At 39.5% G+C, this 23,577-nt stretch overlaps 2 protein-coding genes across 6 annotated transcripts in view; both read right to left on the reverse strand.

Annotated features, from left to right (window-relative positions):
- Nucleotides 1-1,948, reverse strand: part of LOC309624692 (uncharacterized protein) — a 92,827-nt gene extending 90,879 nt beyond the window's left edge. For 4 of the 5 annotated variants that reach the window (XR_014242082.1, XM_082383072.1, XM_082383070.1 and 1 more), the window contains exon 1: nucleotides 367-1,948. Coding sequence is in view for 1 of the 5 variants with exons in the window: in XM_082383072.1 (XP_082239198.1) it covers nucleotides 367-369 (3 nt within the window). In the remaining 4 variants the exon portion in view is untranslated. The other variant, XM_082383069.1, reaches the window with a different exon arrangement.
- Nucleotides 1,949-6,664: 4,716 nt separating this feature from the next.
- On the reverse strand, nucleotides 6,665-23,175 carry LOC309623096 (uncharacterized protein; the record flags this gene model as incomplete). Its single annotated transcript, XM_082379611.1, has 5 exons — nucleotides 6,665-11,731; nucleotides 12,115-12,175; nucleotides 12,552-12,678; nucleotides 22,245-22,543; nucleotides 23,097-23,175. The coding sequence occupies 5 exons, from the start codon at nucleotides 23,173-23,175 to the stop codon at nucleotides 10,831-10,833; spliced, it is 1,467 nt and encodes a 488-aa protein (XP_082235737.1). The 3' UTR covers nucleotides 6,665-10,830.
- Between the last annotated feature and the right edge of the window lie 402 nt (nucleotides 23,176-23,577).

Here is a 23,577-nt window from a genome sequence, read left to right on the forward strand (position 1 = left end):
GGAGGGGCTGGGACCCCTCAAACTGCAGCTAATCCCACCACCGAACCCTGGAGAACGAGTCACGTTTGTCACCTGAAGCCCGTGCCCGTGGTCACCGCAGAATCCGGGGGAGAAGAGGGGCTGCGGGCTCAGAGCCACCTGGAGAGGCTCCGGGGCCAAAGTTCCTGCAGCGAAGTGACCGGACAGGACACCCGGGGTCCCGGCTACCGGGCCAACCCCCATGTTGCGACTCAGAAGGGACTGAGGTCCGAGCGGCGCCCCAGTGACCGCGTATGCGCCGACTCCGCCGGAGTCGAAAGATGGCCGGTTTCGGCCGTTTCCGACCAGTCCCTCCGCGGTGTCCGTAGCCCGGCTCAGCACACTCACCATTTCGAGGTTTTCTGGGTCTAAGTCCCACCCAACGACTCCAAGGACCAGTGCAGTTCACAGGGCGACAGAAGGTACGTGAGAGTCACCAAGCCAGTGAACCGGTCAAGAACCGAGACCATTTGCGCGGTGGAAGATAAAAAAAGGAAGACCACGCAGAGCGGGACATCGCCCCGCCCACCTGCCTCACCGGCCTCCTGGTTGGACAGATTCCAATATCCCGCCCCTCGTGCCTGAGTGACAAGCTGGGGGAGGTGGGATGGGACCTGTCCCCACTTGGCACTTTTGTTTTGTAAGAGAACTTTTTCCTGGCCTGGGATTGCCTCTGATGTCTTCCGCAGCTCCTCCTGCACTGGAATTCCTGATTCAGTTTGAAGAAGGAGCCAGTACAGATAAGAAGATGGCCCAGGCCAGACCTGCCTGGAAAAAGAAGGTTTTACGTCCTCCAGGGCTCAAGGGCTTGGTGTAAGGCTGTGTGGCCAGGCATGGAACTGTGCTTGTTGTTAAGAAACGCAGACACTTAAATGTGAACTCACCATCTGTAATAAAGGGGCTGACTCCATTTTCATCTTTCGTCCTTGACAGCGCTGAGGCTTCCACCCGTCCCTGCCCCATCCCTGCTCATTAGGTACTTAAGCTAAAGAATCCCAGAGCACTCGGCTCTGGTAGGAGGTCTGAATCACTCAGCGCTAGCTGGGTGGCTGGACAAATCTCTGTCAAACCACAAGCTATGAAGTGTGTGCATTAACTTCTCAGGTGTACATTCCACACTGGAAAAGACATTTTTTTTAGATCAGTGTTCCCTCTGTGCCTAGAAAACTTTGAAATGTCAACAGCTGTAATATATATGAGGCAATTATACGCATATTTCCACTGATAGAAGAAAAACAATAAGTTATACGTAAAATTGGAATATGCCTGGAAACTCTTCCTGCCCACCCCCATTTTTTTTGAAGTATAACTGACTAATAAAATTACATTTAAGGATTGGAACATGATGATCTGATACACTTATGTTGTATTGTATAATTGAAACTTCCTAAGAGAGTGGATCTTAAGCATTCTGACCACACAAACAAAAATAAAGGTAACTAACTGAAGAGATGGATGTATTAAGTAACCTGTAAACTCTTACATTCCCCGGAGACTGCATTGCAAAACTCTTTTCCATTACAAAACATTTCATGCATTGATTTATTTGAACAGCTTTATTGAGATGTATTACACTTATTGTATAATAGAAGGCACCCATTAAGTGTACACTTTGGGACTTCCCTGGCGGTCCAGTAGTTGGGACTCTGCCCTTCCACTGCAGGGGGCACGGGTTCCATCCCTGGTCAGGGAACTAAGATCCCCCATGCCGCGTGGCAAAAATAAATAAATAAATAGGAGTCTACATTTTAAAGATTTCAGTATATTTGTAGATACGTGCAATCGTCACCACCGTCAATTTTTGAAGATTTTTGTCAATTTAAAAAATAACTCCTCTGCTCTTTAGCTATCACTGCTCACCTTCCCATCCTCCTCCTCCAATCCCTAGCCTTAGAAAATCACTAATCTACTTTCCAGTTCCCTATTATGATCTTTCATGTGAAAAGAATTATATAATACATGGTCTTTTGAATGACTTCAGTCACTCAGCATAATTTTTTCAAGGGAGAACTATGTATCAATATTTCCATTGTTTTATGTCATAATAATATTCCATTGATTTGATATTATTATTATTAAACACAATTTATCTATTCATCCCTTAATAGACATTTGGATTGTTGCTACTTTTTGGCTACTATGAATCATATTGCTATAATATTTATGTGTAAGTGTGGTCAAGCATGATTTCCTTTTTCTTGATCATATATCTAGAAGTGGGATTGATGGGTCATATTATAATTCTAGGTTTAATATTTGAGGATCTTCCAGACCCTTTCCTAGAGTGCCTACTCCATTTTATCTTCATTCCACCCATGTATGAGAATCCAAATTTCTCCCGGTATCCTTGACACATTTTGATTCTAGCCATCCTAGCTGCTGTCAAGGGTGGTATCCCATTGTGGTTTTGATTTGCATCTCCTTGATGGCTAATGATGTCCAGAACTTTCTCATATGTTCTTTAGACCATTTGTCTATTTTACTTGGAAAAATGTGAATTCAGATCTTCTGTCATATTTAAATTGTGTTATTTGACTTTTTATAATTAATTTAGAAGAGATCTTTACATGTTTTCAACACAAGTTCCCTTTCAGATATATGATTTGCAAAATTTTCTTCCATTCTAAGGGTTATGTTTTCACTCTCTTGCCTTAAAATTTTACCTTTAATTGTGGTAATATGCACATACCATAAAATTTACATTTTCACCATTTTTAAGTGTGAAATATATTGACAGTATGAAATATATTGACACCGGGAAACCAATCCGCAGAACTATTTTCATCTTCCAAATCCAAAATTCTATACCCATGTTGACCTAAAGAAATAGACTGCCAGTTATTTCTCCAGCAAATTATGGGTTTATCCAGGATGAGCAAAGAATTGCAAATTAGGGTCTGCAACCTTGGCAAGCCAATGCATGTTCTCATGCAGGAAGGAGAGGAGGATTTTTTTTTTTAAATTTTACTTAAGTGTAGTGGATTTACAATGTTGTGTTAATTTCTGCTGTACAGCAAAGTGACTCAGTTATACACATATAGACATTCTTTTTTTTAATATTCTTTTCCATTATCGTTTATCACAGGATATTGAATAGAGTTCCCTGTGCTACATAGTAGGACCTTGTTGTGAGAGGAGGATTATTTTAAAGAAGGGAAAAGGATGTTGGGAGGGCTATAGTAAACAAAGAGAGATCTGAGAAATTGAGAATTCAAAGTATGGTGGCTTTGCCACAGATAGGAAATTTTAAAAATTAAAAAAAAAAAGAAGAAGAAAAAAAGAAAGAAAATAACAAAAATGCTCTCACATGCTAGGAGAATGTTAAGCTCTCCGGAACTATAATTACTATGTGTGCAACCCTTCCTTCCACCAACTTGGGATCCTTCTTAGGAAGAACTGGAAGGACGGGGAAGGACACCCGGTACAACGAGCCTTTCTTGGAACCCACTCTGAAGTTAGAAAACACCCTCTAGGGCTACACCTGCCCTCATGTCATTCACATAACTGTTGAAAATGTGATAGGGCTTCCCAGTGGTCATCTGCCTCTGATTAGACTTTCTTGAATTGTATCCTGGGAATGCTGTGGTCTGAAACATAAAGGTACAACTAACAGATCTTCCCAAATCAGATCTGCCTACACGTATCCTTATCTAATCCTTGGGCATGCACTTTATGTCTACCCAGGGCGGGTCTTGAAGCCATTTCCTGCTCTTAAGTTTCCTAGGTCAAGACTACTCTATGCCTGCTTGCTGGGAGACATGGGGATTTTTGGTTTTGGTTTTGGTTTTTTGGGGAAACATGTTTAAATGCAACACTGTCCCACTCTGGAAAATTTCTCTGTGTAACTCCAGGTGATGGTGAGGTGAAACAGTGACAAAACCCAAAAACAAAGTAATAGGGCGCAGGTCACTCAGACACAATATTACCCGTTGTCACATAAACGTCAGTTCTGCACCAACAAGCACAGTTTCATAATAGTCTCAAAACCACCAATAATGTAAAAAAGAGACACCTTGCCTCGTCCTAGCGCTAGGAGTCCTTCAGGCGCCTGGCTGCCCTTAAATCACATTCCCCGAGGTCTGTGGCACATTCTACCCTGAGGTTAAAGCAGCACAAGCGCTGACCACTCCAGGCTCCCTCTCCCCAGTATCTACCTCCAGAGGGAGTTTGGCCCCTAGCTACGGAGGCATGTCCCTGCTGTTTTCTGGTACAAGAATCTCCCTAAAGATCTCCAGCCCTTTGGCTTGTGGGAAATGGCATCTCTGCCAGATCCTCCAAAGCCTGGGGCCTACCTGTGAACAACACCTATCTACCTGTTTATTCGCATGTCTCGTATTTTTGTTATAAAGTAGACATTTTAGGAAACATAATGTAGCAACTCTGTGTACTGGACCTATTCCTTCTGGGGATTTTTACTGTTATGTGCTTATTTATTTGTTCAGTGAGTGCCTGCACTATTTTAATGAAGCCTGTTCCCACTGTATTGAGAAGCCAGAGCTGGTATAGTGAATTAAGAATATGTAGATTATATGATCCTGCAGTCCCACTCCTGGGCTAATATCTGGACAAAACTATAATACAAAAAGATACATCCATCCGTATGTTACAGCAGCATTATTCACAATAGCCAAGACACGGAAACAGCCGAAACGTCCATCAACAGATAAATGGATAAAGAAGATGTGGTACATATATACAATGGAATACAACTCAGCCATAAAAAAGAATGAAATAATGCCATTTGCACAACATGGATGAATCTAGAGATTATCATACTAAGTGAAGTAAGTGAGCAAGAGACAGACAAATACCAGATGATATCACTTATATGTGGAATCTAAAATATGTCACAAATGAACTTATCTATGAAACAGAAACAGACTCACAGACATAGAGAACACACCTGTGGTTGCCAAGGGGGAGAGGGGAATGGGGATGGATGAATTGGGAGTTTAGAAATGGCCGATGCAAACTATTAAACATAGAATAGATAAACAACATCCTACTGTATAGCACAAGGTACTGTATTCAATATCCTATGATAAACTATAATGGAAAAGAATATGAAAAAGAATATATGTATTTAACTGAATCACTTTGCTGTACAGCAGAAGTTAATACAACATTGCAAATCTTGAAAACTATTTTTCAATAAAATTAATTTTAAAGAAAAGAGTACAGTCTTTCACAACAGGTTCTCTGACATATTTGTCATATCTTTCTCTTCCTAGCTTTCTATCGTCTCACAATTTATGTAAATTTATAGGCCTTGGTTATGTCATAAAGGAGATTATAAAAATACTACCTGGGATACTAAGAAGTGAATTTATGTATTTTATAACCCTGTCTCTAACAGTGATAAAAGATAAAATACAAAATCATAAAAATGACCAATAGGGACTTCATTGGTGGCACTGTGGTTAAGAATCCAGCTGCCAATGCAGGGGACACGGGTTCAAGCCCTGGTCTGGGAAGATCCCACATGCCGTGGAGCAACTAAGCCCGTGCACCACAACTACTGAGCCTGCACTCTAGAGCTCTCGAGCCACAACTACTGAAGCCCACGCGCCTAGAGCCCGTGCTCCGCAACAAGAGAAGTCACCACAATGAGAAGCCTGTGCACCACAACAAAGAGTAGCCCCCACTCGCAGCAACTAGAGAAAGCTCTCGCGCAGCAACAAAGACCCAACGTGGCCACAAATAAATAAATAAAATAATAAATAAATTTATTTAAAAATGACTAATAGTCTCCTCTTCTTACTAATATAACTGAATGATGCTTCTTACTAATTAAGTTTAGCTCCATGATGTTTTTGCCTTCAAGAAAATGTTTACAATCACCAATAATAAAATAAATTAAACCTCCTGAAAGCATTCAATAAAGAAAAACATCTTGCTGCCTTGAATAGCAATCAAATACTCTAACACAAGTGAAATTTCTGTAAGAAGTCCTTTTGAGCACCCTGTTACTGTTACACACCAGTCTTATAGGGTTTGCAATCATCCTTTTTTAAAATTTTTATTGAAATATAGTTGATGTATAATATTGTGTTAATTTCTCCTGTACAGCAAAGTGATTAAGTTATACATACATACTTTTTAATATTTTTTCCATTACAGTTTATTACAGGATATTGAATAGTTCCCTATGCTATACAGGAGGCCTTTGTTTATCTGCAATCCTTCTTAATAGAATTTATTTCACCCCAGTATGTTACTAGAGCTGTGACCTTATGGGTCCCTGACAAGACGGCACTGAAAAAAACCATGATTTAACTTCGCAGATAAGAATGAGTAACAAATGAGTTTCATGACAAAAACTGTAACAAAATAAGAAAATGGCCTGAGGATAAAGTAGCTGACCTTCCATTCACAGGATAAAACTGACTCATACTGGGACTTCCTGGTGGTACAGTGGCTAAGACTCCACGCTCTCAATGCAAGAGGCCCAGGTTCGATTCCTGGTCAGGGAACTACGAGATATGGCAACTACTAGTTCGCATACTGCAACCAAAGATCCAGCATGCCGCAACGAAGATCAAAGATCCTGCGTGCCTCAACTAAGACCCAGCACAGCAAAATATATAAATAAATATTGGGTTGGCCAAAAAGTTCCTTTGGTTTTTAAGTAAAAATGAAAGACACATTTTTCATTTTCACCAAAAACTTTATTGAACAGCATATTCACCATTTTGTTCCACTACCTTCTGCCATTTTTCTGGCAACTTCATAATTCCATCTTTCCAAAACTTTTTATCTTTTTGAGTAAAGAACTGTTCAAGGTGCCTTTCATACAGCCTTCCAGGGAATTGAAATTTTTTCCATTAAGAGAATTTTGTAAAGACCAAAATAAATGGAAATCCGAAGGTGCAATGTCTGGTGAATACAGCAGATGAATCAGAACTTCCCAGCCAAGCTGTAACAGTTTTTGCCTGGTCATCAAAGAAATATGCGGTCTTGCGTTATCCTGATGGAAGATTATGCGTTTTCTGTTGACTAATTCCGGATGCTTTATGTTGAGTGCTGCATTCAGTTGGTCTAACTGCGAGCAGTACTTGTTGGAATTGATCGTTTGGTTTTCCAGAAGGAGCTCATAACAGAGGACTCCCTTCCAATCCCACCATATACACAACATCACCTTTTTTGGATGAAGACCAGCCTTTGGTGTGGTTGGTGGTGGCTTGTTTCACCTGCCCCACGATCTTTTCCGTTCCACATTATTGTACAGTATCCATTTTTCATCACCCGTCACAATTTGTTTTAAAAATGGAACGTTTTCATTACATCTCAGTAGAGAATCACACGCAGAAGTACGATCAAGGTTTTTTTCACTTAACTTATGTGGAACTCAAACATCAAAGCGATTAACATAACCAAGCTGGTGCAAATGATTTTCAACACTTGATTTGGATATTTTGAGTATGTAGGCTATCTCCCACGTGGTATAACGTCGATTGCTCTCAATTAATGTCTCCATTTGATCGCTATCAACTTCAACTGGTCTACCCCAATGTGGAGCATCGTCCAGAGAGAAATCTCTAGCATGAAACTTGGTAAACGAATTTTGACAGGTTTGATCAGTCACAGCACCTTCTCCATACACTGCACAGATTTTTTTTTGCGTTTCAGTTGCGTTTTTGCCTTTCTTGAAATAATAAAGCATAATATGCCGAATATGTTACTTTTTTTCTTACATCACCAATATTAAAATGGCTACACAAAAATTCACCAATTTTGATTTTTTAAAAATGCTTATTGATATGAGAACTGCCACAATACAATCTAACAAAATTGTTTTGAATGAAGTTAAAGACAACTTAGTGCTACTAGACCATCACTTTTTTTTATTTTTTAAAAAAATTTATTTATTTTTGGCTGTGTTAGATATTTGTTGCTGCACGCAGGCTTTCTCTAGTTGCGGCGAGCAGGGGCTACTCTTCGTTGTGGTGCGCAGCCTTCTCATTGCAGTGGCTTCTCTTGTTGCAGAGCACAAGCTCTAGGCATGTGGGCTCAGTAGTTGTGGCTTGCGGGCTCTAGAGCACAGGCTCAGTAGTTGTGGCACATGGGCTTAGTTGCTCCACGGCATGTGAGATCTTCCCAGACCAGGGATCGAACCCATGTCCCCTGCATTGGCAGGCAGATTCTTATCCACCGTGCCACCAGGGAAGCCCTACTAGACCATCTTAGGGAAAAAAATGAACAAACCTTTTGGCCAACCTAATAAATAAATATTTTTTAAAAACTTACTCATATTGCATAATGATTAAATGAAGAAAGCGGCAAGGTTTTTCTAAATATTCATACATAAAATGGGTACTTTAACATATTCTTTGAGGAAATGAAAAGTAACATTTGTTAGCTAATGAAAGCTTCAAAAAGAGTTGGTAAAATATTTGAAAAGACTACAAAAACTACTGTTTCACAAAAAATTCAAACAGCTTCAATCATGTAAAATAAAATACAATAAAAAACATGTTAGGGGACTATATTCAGCAACAAGTAACAGGAAACACCCATAGCCATCTTGACAGAAGGAGGTGCTTATTCTCACATGGAAACAATGGGTCACCGATGCCCCTGCACAATGCAGCAGAGAAACAAACTCCCATGTCATTCTTTTTGGCAGCACCATTGTGAATGTCGTGGTGAGTCAGGAACACATACTTACTAGTATTATTAACAACATAAAGTGTTTCCTACACATATTAGACACTATAAAGATATAATCCAGAGAGGAGTGGAATCAGAGACTATTACCAACCATAAAATACTGAAATAACTTTCGAAGTGGACACAAGAGGGCTTACAGAAAAAAGTCAAACTCTGATGGATCTTTGATGTGGAAGCTGTGAAGATATCAGGGGAAACTACATGTTTATTGGAAATCAAACATTTGTTGGGGGTGTTGAGGACACTCTTGACTACAAGGACACAGAATCTTGAAAATAAGCTGGGAGATGGTGTCCTTGAAGCTCCTACGTATCTGCCTCTCTCCCAGTGTGGGGACTCCACTATCTGAAGAATGTCTTCTCTGCATCTGCTTTAAAATCACACACAGGTGAGCTGTTGGTGAATGCTAACATGGAACCACAAAGGGGATAGATTCTGGAAAGTCTAGGTTCTAATATCATGCACAGGCAAGATATCTCCAACTCCAGATTTTTTGTATTATCACAAGTCTCACAGTCTATTCAACAAATACCACTCAGAAGGAAACACAAAAAGCAAATAGGAAAAATCATAATTTACATAACAGTATACTCTTTGACATCCTAGTCATACATAAAATTTATTCCAAGTGTTTAATAGAATGGAAAATGGGAAAAGGCTCCTATAGGCACCACCACCAAAAAGGATCTTTCTCAGTAAAAAGGGTACAATATATACAATAGATTATAGACCTAGGAACTGCCACACAAAACTACTAGGAAATCCCAACAAATACCAAACTGCCATTTTTCAATGGCCCATTAACAGAGAATGAATAGAACATTATAAAAATTTAAGCCTCCCTGCATACTAGAAATACACTTAAATGCATCCATGAATCCAACAGGCTTCAGAAGTAAATAGAACAAAATAACTATCCGATTAAAGGAAAAATCACTACCTTTAAACGTTATGTACTATTGTTGAAAGACGAATTACAGAATGAATTCACATTAATATTCGTTTGTGAAATTAGTAGAAATCCACCATTGAAGGATACACTTGAAGAAGGATCCTGAGTAAACACAACATATTTATACTTTTTTTTTTTTGGCTGCATTGGGTCTTCGCTGCTGTACACGGGCTTTCTCTAGTTGTGGTGAGCGGGGGCTACTTTTCGTTGCAGTGTGCAGGCTTCTCATTGTGGCAGCTTCCCTTGTTGCGGAGCATGGGCTCTAGGCGCGTAGGCTTCAGTAGTTGTGGCACATGGGCTCAGTAGTTGTGGCTCACGGGCTCTAGAGCGCAGGCTCAGTAGTTGTGGCACACAGGCTTAGTTGCTCTGCGGCATGTGGGATCTTCCAGGACTAGGGCTTGAACCCATGTACCCTGTATTGGCAGGCGGATTCTTAACCACTGCACCACCAGGGAAGTCCCATAAACTTTTAAAACAACTCTTTCTGGACTTCACTGGCAGTCCAGTGGTTAAGACTCTGCATTTCCACTGTACGGGGCACAGGTTTGATCCCTGGTTGGGGAACTAAGATCCCCCACATGCTGCACAGCCTGGCAAAAAATAAATAATAATAAACAAAAATTTAAAAAACTCTTTCATACTGAAGGTTTTCTGGAACATTAGGCATAGATTACTTTCCATCAAGTTATCTCATGTTACTTACATTTATACTTCTTTTCTATGGGAGTTTTTATGTGTAATGATATCGACCAATTGAAGTGTTTCCCAGGCTGTTTACAAACAAGGCTTTATCTAGTAAATCCTTTTATGGTTTCATAAACTACTAAGATCAGAAAAGCCATTCCCACATTCGTCACATTTTATATGATTTCTGTCCAGTGTGCAGTCTCAGGTCTTTGAACGACTGAGAGGCAAATGAAGATTTCCCACATTCCTGTCATTGATAGGGTTTCTGTCCAGTGTGAATTCTTTCATGCACTTGAAAATATACGGAAGTGAAGGTTTTCCCTTCATTTTTACATTCATAGGGTTTTTCTCAAGTATGGGTCCTTCGATGTATTTTCAAAACCGCTGGATACCTATAACTTTTACCACATTGTTCACATTGATATGGTTTCTCTCCAGTGTGACTCCTTTCATGTGTTTTAAGAGAACTGGGATTAATGAATATTCTCTCACATTCTTTACATTTATAAGGTCCATCTCCAGTGTGTTATCATGTGTTTCTGAAGGGTTATTTTCCATGTGAAGGCTTTCCCACATTCCTTACATTCATAGGGTTTTTCTCCAGTGTGGATCCTTTCATGATTTCGAAGAGACCGGGCAGTATTCAATACTTTAGAACATGTTTTACACACATACGGTGTCTCTCCTGTGTGATGTCTTTTGTGTAGCTGTAAGGAACTGAAATGATTGAAGGCTTTACCACACTGCTTACATTCATAGAGTTTCTCTCCTCTGTGAATTCTTTCATGTATTTGAATAGTTTCAGGACTTTTAAAGGCTTTTCCACATTGTTTACATTGATAGGGTTTCTCTCCATTGTGACTGCTTTCATGCATTCGAAGACAACTGGGATAAATGAATGCTTTCTCACATTTCTGACATTTATAAGGTAAATCTCCAGTGTGAGTTACCATGTGTTTTCGAAAAGTTGTTTCCCACATGAAGGCTTTCCCACATTCCTTACATTCATAGGGTTTCTCCCCTGTGTGAGTTCTTTTGTGTAGTCGGAAGGATTTTTGATATCGAAAGACTTTTCCACATTGTCCACATGCATAGGGCTTCACTCCAGTGTGACTCCTTTCATGTGTTCTAAGAGAACTAGGAGAAATGAATGCTTTCCCACATTCTTTACATTTATACGCCTTCTCATGGTACTTTTGATACTCTCTTGGTTTGTCTTCAATGTGACATTTCATATGTCTATTAAAGGATGAATGATGCATGAAGACCTTTGCACATGCACTGCATTCCCATGGTTTTAAACCAGGAATTTTCTTCTTCAGATTGAGAGTTGGAATAAGGGTGAAGTTTTCTCCACAGAAACTATTGCCTTTACTTCCAGAGAGTCTCTCTACCATAGGACTTCTGTAAACGATGAGAAGAAGATTATTAACGATTTCTTTATTAAGAAATCATTTATTTATTGTATTTATTATGATTTATAGGAACAGTGAGGTTTTCTATCTTGTGTGAATTGTTAGAAGTTGAATAAACTGAATGCTCTGCAACAGGACTTCACCTTTTCTATTAAAAAGTGATATTCAAATATAGGGTTTATTGACTGCACATGAACTATATTGGAAACACAGAACATTTATATCACATTTAAGAAAATATTTTTGGGAGACATTTTCTGAGAATAACTAAATTTGAAGACCGGGCTATTTGTTTTTGTTTGCTTCTTTAAAATTTTCAGAATATACCATGATTCTCACAAGACAATGCTTTGAATTGTGGGTGTGACTTACCTTAATTTTCTCCCCTGGTTTTTGTACTGATCTTCAATGTCATGATCTTCCTGTTTTGTTTCTGAAATACAGACCCAGATAAATGATCCCAAAGTATTAGAAATGATAGAAAAATTATTGGATTTTAGGCCCATGATGAGCTCTGACCATGTCTAGTTTCCTTTCTTTCTTCTTCTCTTTTTTTGGTGGGGGCGGGTGCTGTGCAGTACGGCTTGCAGGATCTTAGTTTCCCGACTAGGGACTGAACTGGGGCCACAGCAGTGGTGAAAGCGCTGAGTCCTAACCACTGCACCGCCAGGGATTTCCCTTTGATCCCCACACCCGCTAGTTTCTTTACCAAAGTTTTCCCTTTCCACATTCCACATCTTTGAACAATATTGACAGGTAAGAAACACTTGTTCTCTAATTGACAAAGGGAGGAAATTTTTCATTCTTACCTACTGAGACCAGGTTCTGGAAGTTTTCCCGCATCACATCTCTGTAGAGTTTCCTCTGTGAGGAATCCAGTAAAACCCACTCCTCCAGGGTGAAGTTCACAGCCACATCCTCAAAGGCCAATGAGTCCTAAAACACCCAAAATAGGGGCACACTGAGATGCATGAGACTGACAGAACTAGACACCCACACTCAATTTATAGGAAGGTTATGTACAATTCTGTTGTTTACAAAGAGTTATTCTATGACTTGATCATGAGAAACTTATTCTCCACACTTCCTCAATAATTTAACAGCATCATGAACAAATGGAAATTATTTACACATAACTTCTGTAGTCACAGTATCGCTTATATCACAATAATGGCAGAGCCCAGAGAATGAGAAATGCTTTATAAATGAAAGAAACATCATTTTAAGAACAACGATTTCTGCTGAAAAAATTCTTTCATCTTCTTCTTATGATCCACAAGTTACAGTACCCCATGAGGTAGAGGATCAAGATTGCATGAGGTTTTAATAAATAGACACACAGTGAAGAACTGGAAGCTTTTTTCTAGTCCTACCACCTAACATCAGAGGCCAGGTGACCTGCAGAAATCAAACTTTTAACAAAGCCCAGCTGGCCACACTGTCCCAAAGTCCTCCAGGACTTTAGAATAAATCACAATCACACACAGTTGCCTGAATATAGATATTCTTCTGCAGATGCACTGCCTTTAAGTTGTATAATGATTAGCACAGACTCTGTTTTTCCTTCCTCTCTACATATAATTTGATGCAGGTAGAAAGTTACTTCAAACTTAGAGCTCAGACATGGGGAAGAAGCATTAATATGTTAGAACACAAAATCCCTATACTCAAGTGCCTCAAGGCGCTTCCAGCCAAATTTTAGAACACACAGTGCAATTATATGCCCAAAAAACTCTTTCTCTTCACACCGTAACAGTATACTCTGGGTCTTACTGACCTCAAGGAACAGGTTAAGAGCTACAGTTTACAAGGGAGCTCACCAAAGTCCATAACACTTTGATGGTGAATTTTCCCATGATTATAAAATATGTAAGGGTTTCATCATTGGCTTCCTCCAAAAGAACATAAAGTCTCCATCCTGGAACTTCAGGAACAGGAGTTTTCCAAGCAGCCACTATTGCTACTGCTAAGTGAAAATCTAGCCTGGGATTTATGAAATTAGAAGTTGTGATTCTCCATCTCACAAGAAGAGAATGAAAAAGCTTGAAATAAACAAGTCCTCCCAGAGCCATGAGAGTACTGACTTCAAAGGGTAAACTGGTGTCCTAAAACTGGGAAAGAGAAAAGAAAGACATTTTTTAAATATGCCCCAAATATTCTGTTCTTAAGGCCTGTACCCAAAAAAACTGTTTCAATGTAGTCTAACACAAAGACAAAAAGGATCAAAAAAGATAGAACACAGTATCCATGAACCCTGGCATAACCTTCTTTAACAGAAGATTTAAGATACATATAATGAAAATAACAGAAGGAAAAGAGAGACATATAATTAACAACCACTGAGATGTTCCTAATATTAATGATAGACAACACCCATAGATCCATGAGGCTCAGTGAGCAATAAAAATGAAAACACCTAAAATGGAGACCAAAGTATATTATATTTAAAGTAGAGAGAAAAACAAAGGTAAAGAAAATATATTGTAAGAAGCCAGAGGTATACTTTAGGTATAAAGAAATAAAGATTAGAATCAAACTGGACTTCTTTTCAGGAAAAAAAAAATTATTATTATATATATATATGTATATATGAAAGAACTAAGTGGATTGAAATATTTAAAGTTTTGAAATTAAAAAAAAAAACCAGTGTCCTAGAATTCTGTTAGGAAGCACAATTATCCTTGAAAAATAAGAAAAAATAAGGCCATTTTGAGACAAAAATTGATGGAACTTGTCATTAGTATGCCAACTTTGAAAGACATTAAAATTCATCAGAAAGAATGTAAATTATGTAGGGGAATTAAAAGAGGAATAAATAAAGGTAAACATCTTTTATATTTCTTTTATAATAGATGACACTTTGTCTAAAATCATATTAGCAAGAATGACATTGATAATGATAACCTTGTGGATAAGTGAAATAAACGACAGCCATATCAATAGGAACAGAGGAGGGGAAATGGGAATAGTATGGTATGAGGTACCTGAACAACCACTGAAGGGGTACTGTGTTAAGTTGCAGACTGATATGGGTTAGTTCTAAATGTATACTGAAAACTCAAGGGCAACCACTAAAAAAGTTCTTTACAAAGGTATAGGCTAAGAATGGAAAAAAGGAAGAATCAGACAAAATGCTCAATTAAATCCAGAGAAGGTAGAAAAAAGAGAAAAGACAAATGAAAAAATAAGGGCAACAAATAGAAAGAGTAAAAAGTGTTAGATAGGGGCTTCCCTGGTGGCGCAGTGGTTGAGAATCTGCCTGCTAATGCAGGGGACACGGGTTCGAGCCCTGGTCTGGGAAGATCCCACATGCCACAGAGCAGCTGGGCCCGTGAGCCATAATTACTGAGCCTGCGCATCTGGAGCCTGTGCTCCGCAACAAGAGAGGCCGCGATAGTGAGAGGCCCACGCACCGCAATGAAGAGTGGCCCCCGCTTGCCACAACTAGAGAAAGCCCTTGCGTGGAAACGAAGACCCAACACAGCCATAAATAAATAAATTTTTTTTAAAAAGTGTTAGATATTAATCCAACCGTATTAGTCACCATCTCAATCAACAATGGTCTCAATACAAATGAAAGAAAATTACAGTAATATCAGATTTACTTATTCATTTTTATTGAAGTATAGATGATTTACAAAGTTGTGTTAGGTTCTGGTGTACAGAAAAGTGATTCAGATATATATATATATATATATATATATACACACACACACACACACACACACACACACACACACACACACATTCATATATATTCTTTTTCATATTCTTTTCCATTAAGGTTTTCTACAGGACTTTACAGTACCCTGTGCTATACAATAGGACCTTGTTGTTTATCTATTTTATATATAATAGCTTGTTTCTGCTAATTCCAAACTCTTAATTTATCTCCCTCCCATCCCCTTTCCCCTTTGGTAACCATAACCTTCATTTTGATGTCTGTGAGTCTGTTTTTGTTTTGAAAATAAGTTCATTTGTGACATATTTTAGATAACACATATAAGTGATATATGGTATTTCTCTTTCTCCATCTGACTTACTTCACATAGTATGATAATCTGTATGTCTATCCATGTTGCTGCAAATGGCATTATTTCACCTTTAATGGCTGAGTAGTATTCCACTGAATATATATACCACATCTTTTTTATCCATTCATCTGTTGATGGACATGTAGGTTGTTTCCATGTCTTGGCTGCTGTAAATAGTGCTGCTATGAACACTTGGGTGTCTGTATCATTTTGAATTAGAGTTTTCTCTGGATATATACCCAGGACTGGGATTGCTGGATGATATGGCAACTCTAGTGTTTTGGGGAACCTCAATACTGTTTTCCAAAGTAGATGCACCAATCTACATTCCTTCCAACAGTATAAAAGGGTTCCATTTTCTCCACACCCTCTCCAGCATTTGTTATTTGCAGACTTTTAATGATGGCCATTCTGACCAATGTGAGGTGGGTACCTCACTGCAGTTTTGATTTGCATTTCTCTAATAATTAGCAATGTTGAACATCTTTTCATGTGCCTATTGGCCATATGTATGTCTTCTTTGGAGATATGTCTATTTAGGTCTTCTGCCCATTTTTTATTGGGTTGTCTGTTTTCTGTTATTGGATAGTATGCGCTGTTTGTATATTTTAGAAATTAAGCCCCTGTTGGTCGCATCATTGACAAATATTTTCTCCTAGTACGTAGGTTGTCTTTTCATTTTGTTTATGGTTTCCTTTGCTGTGCAAAAGCTTATATGTTGATTAGGACCTGTTTGTTTATTTTTACTTTTATTTCTATTGCCTTGCCTTGGGAGACTGACCTGAGAAAAAATTGGTATAATTTATATCAGAGAATATTTTGTCTATGTTCTCTTCTATGAGTTTTATGATGTCATGTCTTACATTTAAGTCTTTAAGCCATTTCGAGTATATTTTTGTATATGGTGTGAGGGTGTGTTCTAACTTCATTGATTTACATGAGGCAGTCCAACTTTCCCAACACCACTTGCTGAAGAGACTGTCTTTCCCCATTGTATATTCTTGTCTCCTCTGTCAAAGATTAATTGACCACTGGTGTGTGGGTCTATTTCTGGCCTCTCTATTCTGTTCCATTGATTCTATATTTCTGTTTTTGTGGCAGTATCACACTGTTTTGACAACTGTAACTTTGTATTATTGTCTGAAATCTGGGAGGGTTATGCCTTTAGCTTTTTTCTTTTTCCTCAGAATTGCTTTGGCAATTCTGGGTCTTTTATAGTTCCATATACCTTTTTGGATTATTTGTTCTAGTTCTGTGAAAAATGTCATGAGTAATTTGATAGGGATCACATTAAATCTGTAGATTGCTTTGGGTACTATGGCCATTTTAACAAAAATAATTCCTCCAACTCAAGAGTATGGGTTAGCTTTCCATTTTTTTAAAAAAATAAATTTATTTATTTATTTATTTATTTATTTATTTATTTATTTTTGGCTGCATTGGGTCTTCGTTGCTGCACGTGGGCTTTCTTTAGTTGTGTCGAGTGGGGGCTACTCTTTGTTGCAGTGTGCAGGCTTCTCATTGTGGCTGCTTCTCTTGTTGCGGAGCACAGGCTCTAGGCGCGCGGGCTCTAGAGTGCAGGCTCAGTAGTCGTGGTGCACTGGATAAGTTGTTCCATGGCATGTGGGATCTTCCTGGACCAGGGCTCGAACCCATGTCCCCTGCATTGGCAGGTGGATTCTTAACCATTGCACCACCAGGGAAGCCCAGCTTTCCATTTTTTGATTCAGTTCAATTTCCTTTATTGTTTTATGGTGCTCAACATATCTCTTTCACCTCCTTGGTCAGGTTTATTCCAAAGTATTTTATTTTTTTCGGTGCATACTGTTTTTTACTTTCCCTTTCTGATATCATAATATGTGATTTTTAAAATTACAATTATATGTTGTCTGCCAAAAACTCATTTTAAATATGAAGACACTGGTAGATGAGAAATAAAGCAATGGAGATAAATACACCATGCCAAAACTAACCAAAAGAATGCTGGCACTCGTATATGAATTTTAGACAATGCAGATTTCAGACCAAGGAAAACTCAGGGGTGGAAAGGACTTTACATAATGACAAAAAGGTCCATTCTGCAAGAAGGCATAACAATCCTTCAGTGTACATACATAGCAACCAAGCAGCAAAATACATAAGGCAAGACATGAAGAATGCAGGGAGGAATACATAAATCCATTATTATAGTCATACATCAACACCCCCTTATCATAAGCTGTATATAACAGCAGGCAGAAAATCAGGAAGGATAGACTTGCTTTGAAGAGTACTATGAAATAACTAAATGTAATTGTAATCTAAAGAACAATTCATGCAACAGGAGCAGAATACACATTCTTCTCAAATTCATATGAAACATTTAACCAGACAGAACACTTTCTGGGACATAAAGCATACCTTAACAAATCTGAAAGAAGAAAAATCATACAAACTATGCTCCTAGAACTCAAAGGAATTCATCTAGCAATCAATACAAGCAAGAGATTTGGAAAAACCCCTAACACACAGAGATTCAACAACATATTTCTAAATAATACATGGGATCAAAGAAGAAATCTCAAGAGAAATTAAGATTTATTTTGAGCTAAATTGTGGCATGCAGCAAAAGCAGTGCCTACAGAGAAATTTATGCCATCATCAACTGGGAAAAAACAAAGGTCTGTAAACAACAATGCAAGCATCTACCTTAAGAAACAATAAAGAGAAGACCATATAATCACAAAATAAGCAAAATAAAATTATAAAAATCAGAAAGGAAATTAATGTAATTGTGGGTAATTGAAGGAGAAAAAAACTTTTAAGCTAGTTCTTTGACAAAATTAATAACACTGATAAACATCTAGTCAATATGCCTACAAGGGAAGACAGAGGGTAAAAGGAAACATGAGAAAAGAACAAAGGGGGAAATGAAAATTTCAAAGGATTTGGTAAAATCCAGCATCCATTTTTAATCACAAACAAGTAATAGAGGGAACTTCTACTTCCTGAAAAAGAACATATTCATGTATCCTGTAGGTAAATTCAAATATTTGGTCCCTAGGACATAATTATCTCTGTGAAACATCTTAAAGATTCTCCAACAACAGATAACTCTTGGAATTAAGAAGACATATCCTGGGCTTCCCTGGTGGCACAGTGGTTAAGAAGCTACCTGCCAATGCAGGGGACACAGGTTTGAGCCCTGGTCTGGGAAGATCCCACATGTCGTGGAGCAGCTAAGCCCGTGTGCCACAACTACTGAGCCTGTGCTCTAGAGCCCACGAGCCACAACTACTGAGCCAGCGTGCCACAACTACTGAAACCTGTACATCTAGAGCCCGTGCTCCACAACAAGAGAAGTCACCGCAATGAGAAGACCACACACCGCAACGAAGAGTAGCCCCCGCTCACCACAACTAGGGAGAAGCCCACGCACAGCAACGAAAACCCAAAGCAGCCAAATAAATAAATAAAATAAATAAATTTATTTTTTTTTTAAAAGAAGACACATCTCAAGATTGAAAGATAATCAATAGTTTTCCTGTAGACCCACACTGAACTTGGACAAAGAAGGAAAGGCAATTCAAATGAAAAGAAAATCTTTTAAACAAATAGTGCTGTAAATAATGGATATTCACAAACACACACACAAACAAAGCAAATGTAAACATAGGACTTAACACGTTTTACAAAGAAAACCTCAAAACACATCACAGATCTAAATGTAAAATGCAAAAGTAATAAACTCCTCGAAAATATCATAGAAGGAAATCTAGGTCACTTTGGGTTTGGTGATGAATTTTCAAATATAACAACAAACACAAGGTCTGTAAAAGAAAAAAAGGATAATTTCACTTCATTAAAATAAAAAACGTCTCATCTCAGAAAGACAGTGTTAAGGGAATGAAAAGTCAAGTCACAGGATATGAAAAAATATTAATATTTGCAAAACACTTATGTGATAAATAACTGGTATTCAAAATATCCAGGAACTATTAAAACTCAACAGTAAGAAGACAAATAATCCAACTGAAAATGGGCAAAAGATCTGAACAAACAGCTCCCCAAAAAAGGTACATAGAAGGGAAATAGGAAATATGAAAACATGCTCAATGTCAAAGGTCAGTGGGAAATTGCAAATAAAACGAGCTATCACTACACACTTATTTAATGACTAAAATGCAAAACACCAAATGGATGTGAAGATAATCCTCATTCATTGCTGGGGGGAATGGAACTTGGTACCCTTACAAAGGAAGACAGGAGCTTTCTTTCAAAACAAAATATACTCTTAGTATGTATATTAAGACCCAGCAATCACACTCCTTGTTATTTGTCCAAATGAGATCAACTCTTACAGTCACACAAAACTCATACACAAATACCTGTAGGGGTTTTATTCATAACTGGCATGAGTCAACAGGTAAGCAAGATATCTTGCAAGAGTCAAATAATCAGTGGTCTATCCGTATGATGAAACAGTGTTCACTAATAAAAAGGAATAAAGTATTAAGCTATGAAAACACATGAAGGAAAGCTCAAAAGTATATTGCTACCGGAAAGAAGCCAATCTGGCAAAGCTATATACTGTATGATTCCAAGTATAGGAGGTCCTTCAAGTACTTCCCCTTGCAGGCTCAATGGGGGCCTTAGCCTGACCTCAGGCTCTGCTTCCAACTACAGGTGCTCTCCACCACCACTGATACTTTAAATACACACACCCTGTTTGCACAATTCAGCAAAATCACTCAAATCCAGTGTTTAGGTGGAAATGAGAGATTATAAGCCACTTCTACTAGTTCACCAGGAAACCCCAAATATCTATTCCTTTTCAGAAAAAAATGTCAATTACTTCCAAGGCAATTTCATTTACTACATAATTAATCATGCTTGAATACTTCTCCTCTACAAGTCTAAATCTTGAAACTTCATTTGAAATCCACCAAAAGTAAAGGAGAGGCCACAAAAACTTAACCACACTCCCTCAGGGATTGAAAAAAAAGCAAAAAATTCTTAACAAATGGAATGTAATACTGGAATTTTTTTTCCCCTGAAATTCACCTCTCTTACCTCTTTGGAAATATTTTATATGGCCTTTGAAGCTCTATTTTACACTATTGAAGAAAGAAACTTAAATAAGTTAGTAAATCTTTTGAAGGGGACTAACCTAGGGATGGGCAGGGTAGATCGTCCATAAAAGTTCAAAAAAAACCTCCACGAAAGGACTTCCTATAGGATATCTGTTCCCAGTAAAACATCGGGAAAAGAAAGGACTTCAAACAACCTACTTCCAAGTGGTCATTGTCGGCTTCTGCTCATGTAAAATATCCACAGACCACCCCCCGCCCCCCCAAAAAAATACCATCCACGTCGCTACATAAATAGGATAAAGAATTAAAATATTTGTTTGAAATGCACTGCGGAGACGAATAGATGATAGATGATTTGAATTGGAGAGGCGAAATTGACTTTGGGAATGAGAGGAGCGATCTGGAAATTTAATGATTTATTGCCAGCCCTACAAAGAGCTCCTCTGGGGGGCTAAGGTCTTTGAGATTCTGCTTCCCAAACATTTGGAAAACTCAGAGAAAAAAATGAAACCGTGTAAGTCAGATGGGACTTGAACCCCGCGTAAACCCAGATTGGGACTTGAACCTATGGTCTTTTAATTAGAATCACTCACCTGGTGTCTGGACTTACTGAGGCTCGGGTTCTTTGTGTCACAGCACAGTAGGAATTCAGCATGAGGCAAAGAGATAGGCAAGTTGTAGATTTATTAATATAGGACGCTTGCAAGAGACGCAAGCAGGCAGGGGGGTTCTGCCCTGAGGATTAAGTGGGCTATATTTTTATAGTCAAAGGAAAGTGGGGAAGGGGAAAAAGACTGCCTTCTTCCTCATTCTTCGAGTAGACGTCAGGCTTAGGTCACTAGCTCCTCCTTCGTATGGCACAGGAGAGTGTCTGACCCTATGAGGTCAAACTAGGACTGTCATAGAGCTTGTTCAAATCAGGAGAAGGGTGGTAACATACACTAAAGTATGCTGAATCATCTCAGGTCTCCATATAATAAGGGTCTCCTACTTTGGAATGTCACCTTTCCCTTAAATTCCTGTCCTTGGTGTTAAGGATCATTATCTTGCTGAACTCGACCAGCAGAATGCAGGCCTCATTTTTTCTTTCACTTAACGACCTGGGTCATCTCTCATGCTTTTATTTATGGCTTTATACTTAAGGAAGCCTGCTTGGTTCCACGACATTGCGACAGCTTTCTTGAGCGATCAATAAGTTACAGTGGTCTCCCAAAGTTCCCTAGATTTCCCTTTCTATTTACAATCCCCTACTGGGACTTCTACAACTACCAGTGTAACTATCCTATTCTATCCCTATCAAAACGGGTGCCCCCCGGGGCAGAAAGGAAAGGCTGAGACCCCTCAGACCACAGCTAATCCCACGACCGAACCCTGGAGAACGAGTCCCGATTGTCACCTGAAGACCGTGCCTGAGGTCACCACACAATCTGGGGGGAGAAGAGGGGCTGCGGACGCAGAGCAGCCGGGTGAGGCTCCGGGGCCAAAGTTCCTGCAGCGAAGTGACCGGACAGGACACCCGGGGTCCGAGCTGCCGGGCCAACCCCGCCGCTGAGGCCCGGAGGGGACTGAGGTCCGAGCAGCGCCCCAGACCCCCGCGTATCCGCAGACTCCGGAGTTGACTGAGAGGTGACCGGGTCAAAAGATGGCCGGTTTCGGCCGGTTGCGACCAGTCCCTTCGCAGCGTCCACAGCCCGGCTCAGCACACTCACCATTTCGAGGTTTCCTGGGTCTGTCTGAGTCCCTCCTAACGACTCCAAGGACTAGTGCAGAACACAGGGCAACAGAAGGTACGTGAGAGTTAACAGGTTAGTGACCCGGGAAAGACACGCGACCCCCTCCGCTGTAGGAGAGGGTAAGGAAGTCCACGCCTGAGCGGGGCACCGCCCCGCCCACCTGCCTCAGCGGCCGCCTGGTTGGACAGATCTCAATACCCCGCCCCCTAGTGCCTGAGTGACAACCTGTGGGAGGTGGGATGGGACCTGTCCCCGCCTGGCACGTTTGCTTGGTAAAAGAACATTTCCTGGCCTGGGATTGTCTCAGATGTCTTCCGCAGCTCCTCCTGCACTGGGATTCATGATTCTATTTCAAGATGCAGCAAGTACAGATAAGAGGATGGCCCAGGCCAGTCCTGCCTGGAACAAGAGGGTCTTATGTCCTCCAGGGGTCAAGGGCTTGGTGTAAGGCTGTGTGGCCAGGCACGGAACTGTGTTTCTTGTTAAGAAACGCAGACACTTAAATGTGATTTCACCGTCTGTAATAAAGGGGCTGACTCCATTTTCATCTTTCGTCCTTGACAGCGCTGGGCCTTCCACCAATCCCTGCCCCATTCCCACTTATTAGGTACTTAAGCTAAAGAATCCCAGAGCACTTGGCTCTGGTAGGAAATTTGAATCAGTCAGCCTAGCTGGGTGCCAGGACAAATCTCAGTTAAACCACAGGCTATGATGTGTGTTCATTAACTTCTCAGGTGTACATTTTACACTGGTAGGAAATTTTATAAATAAATTAATTAATTACTAATTTTTATTGGACTCTAGCTGATCCACAATGCTGTAGTAGCCTCAGGTGCACAGCAAGGTGAATCAGCCACACATATACATACACCAACTTTTTTCTTAGATTCCCCTCCTATGTAGGCCATGACAGAGTATTGAGTACAGTTCCCTGTGCTACACAGCAGGTCCCCATCAGTTATCCATTCTACATATAGTAGTGTGTACACGTCAATC

Source organism: Balaenoptera borealis (genome assembly GCF_965194805.1).
Source record: "Balaenoptera borealis genome assembly, chromosome: 2".
Taxonomy (NCBI): Eukaryota; Metazoa; Chordata; class Mammalia; order Artiodactyla; family Balaenopteridae; genus Balaenoptera; species Balaenoptera borealis.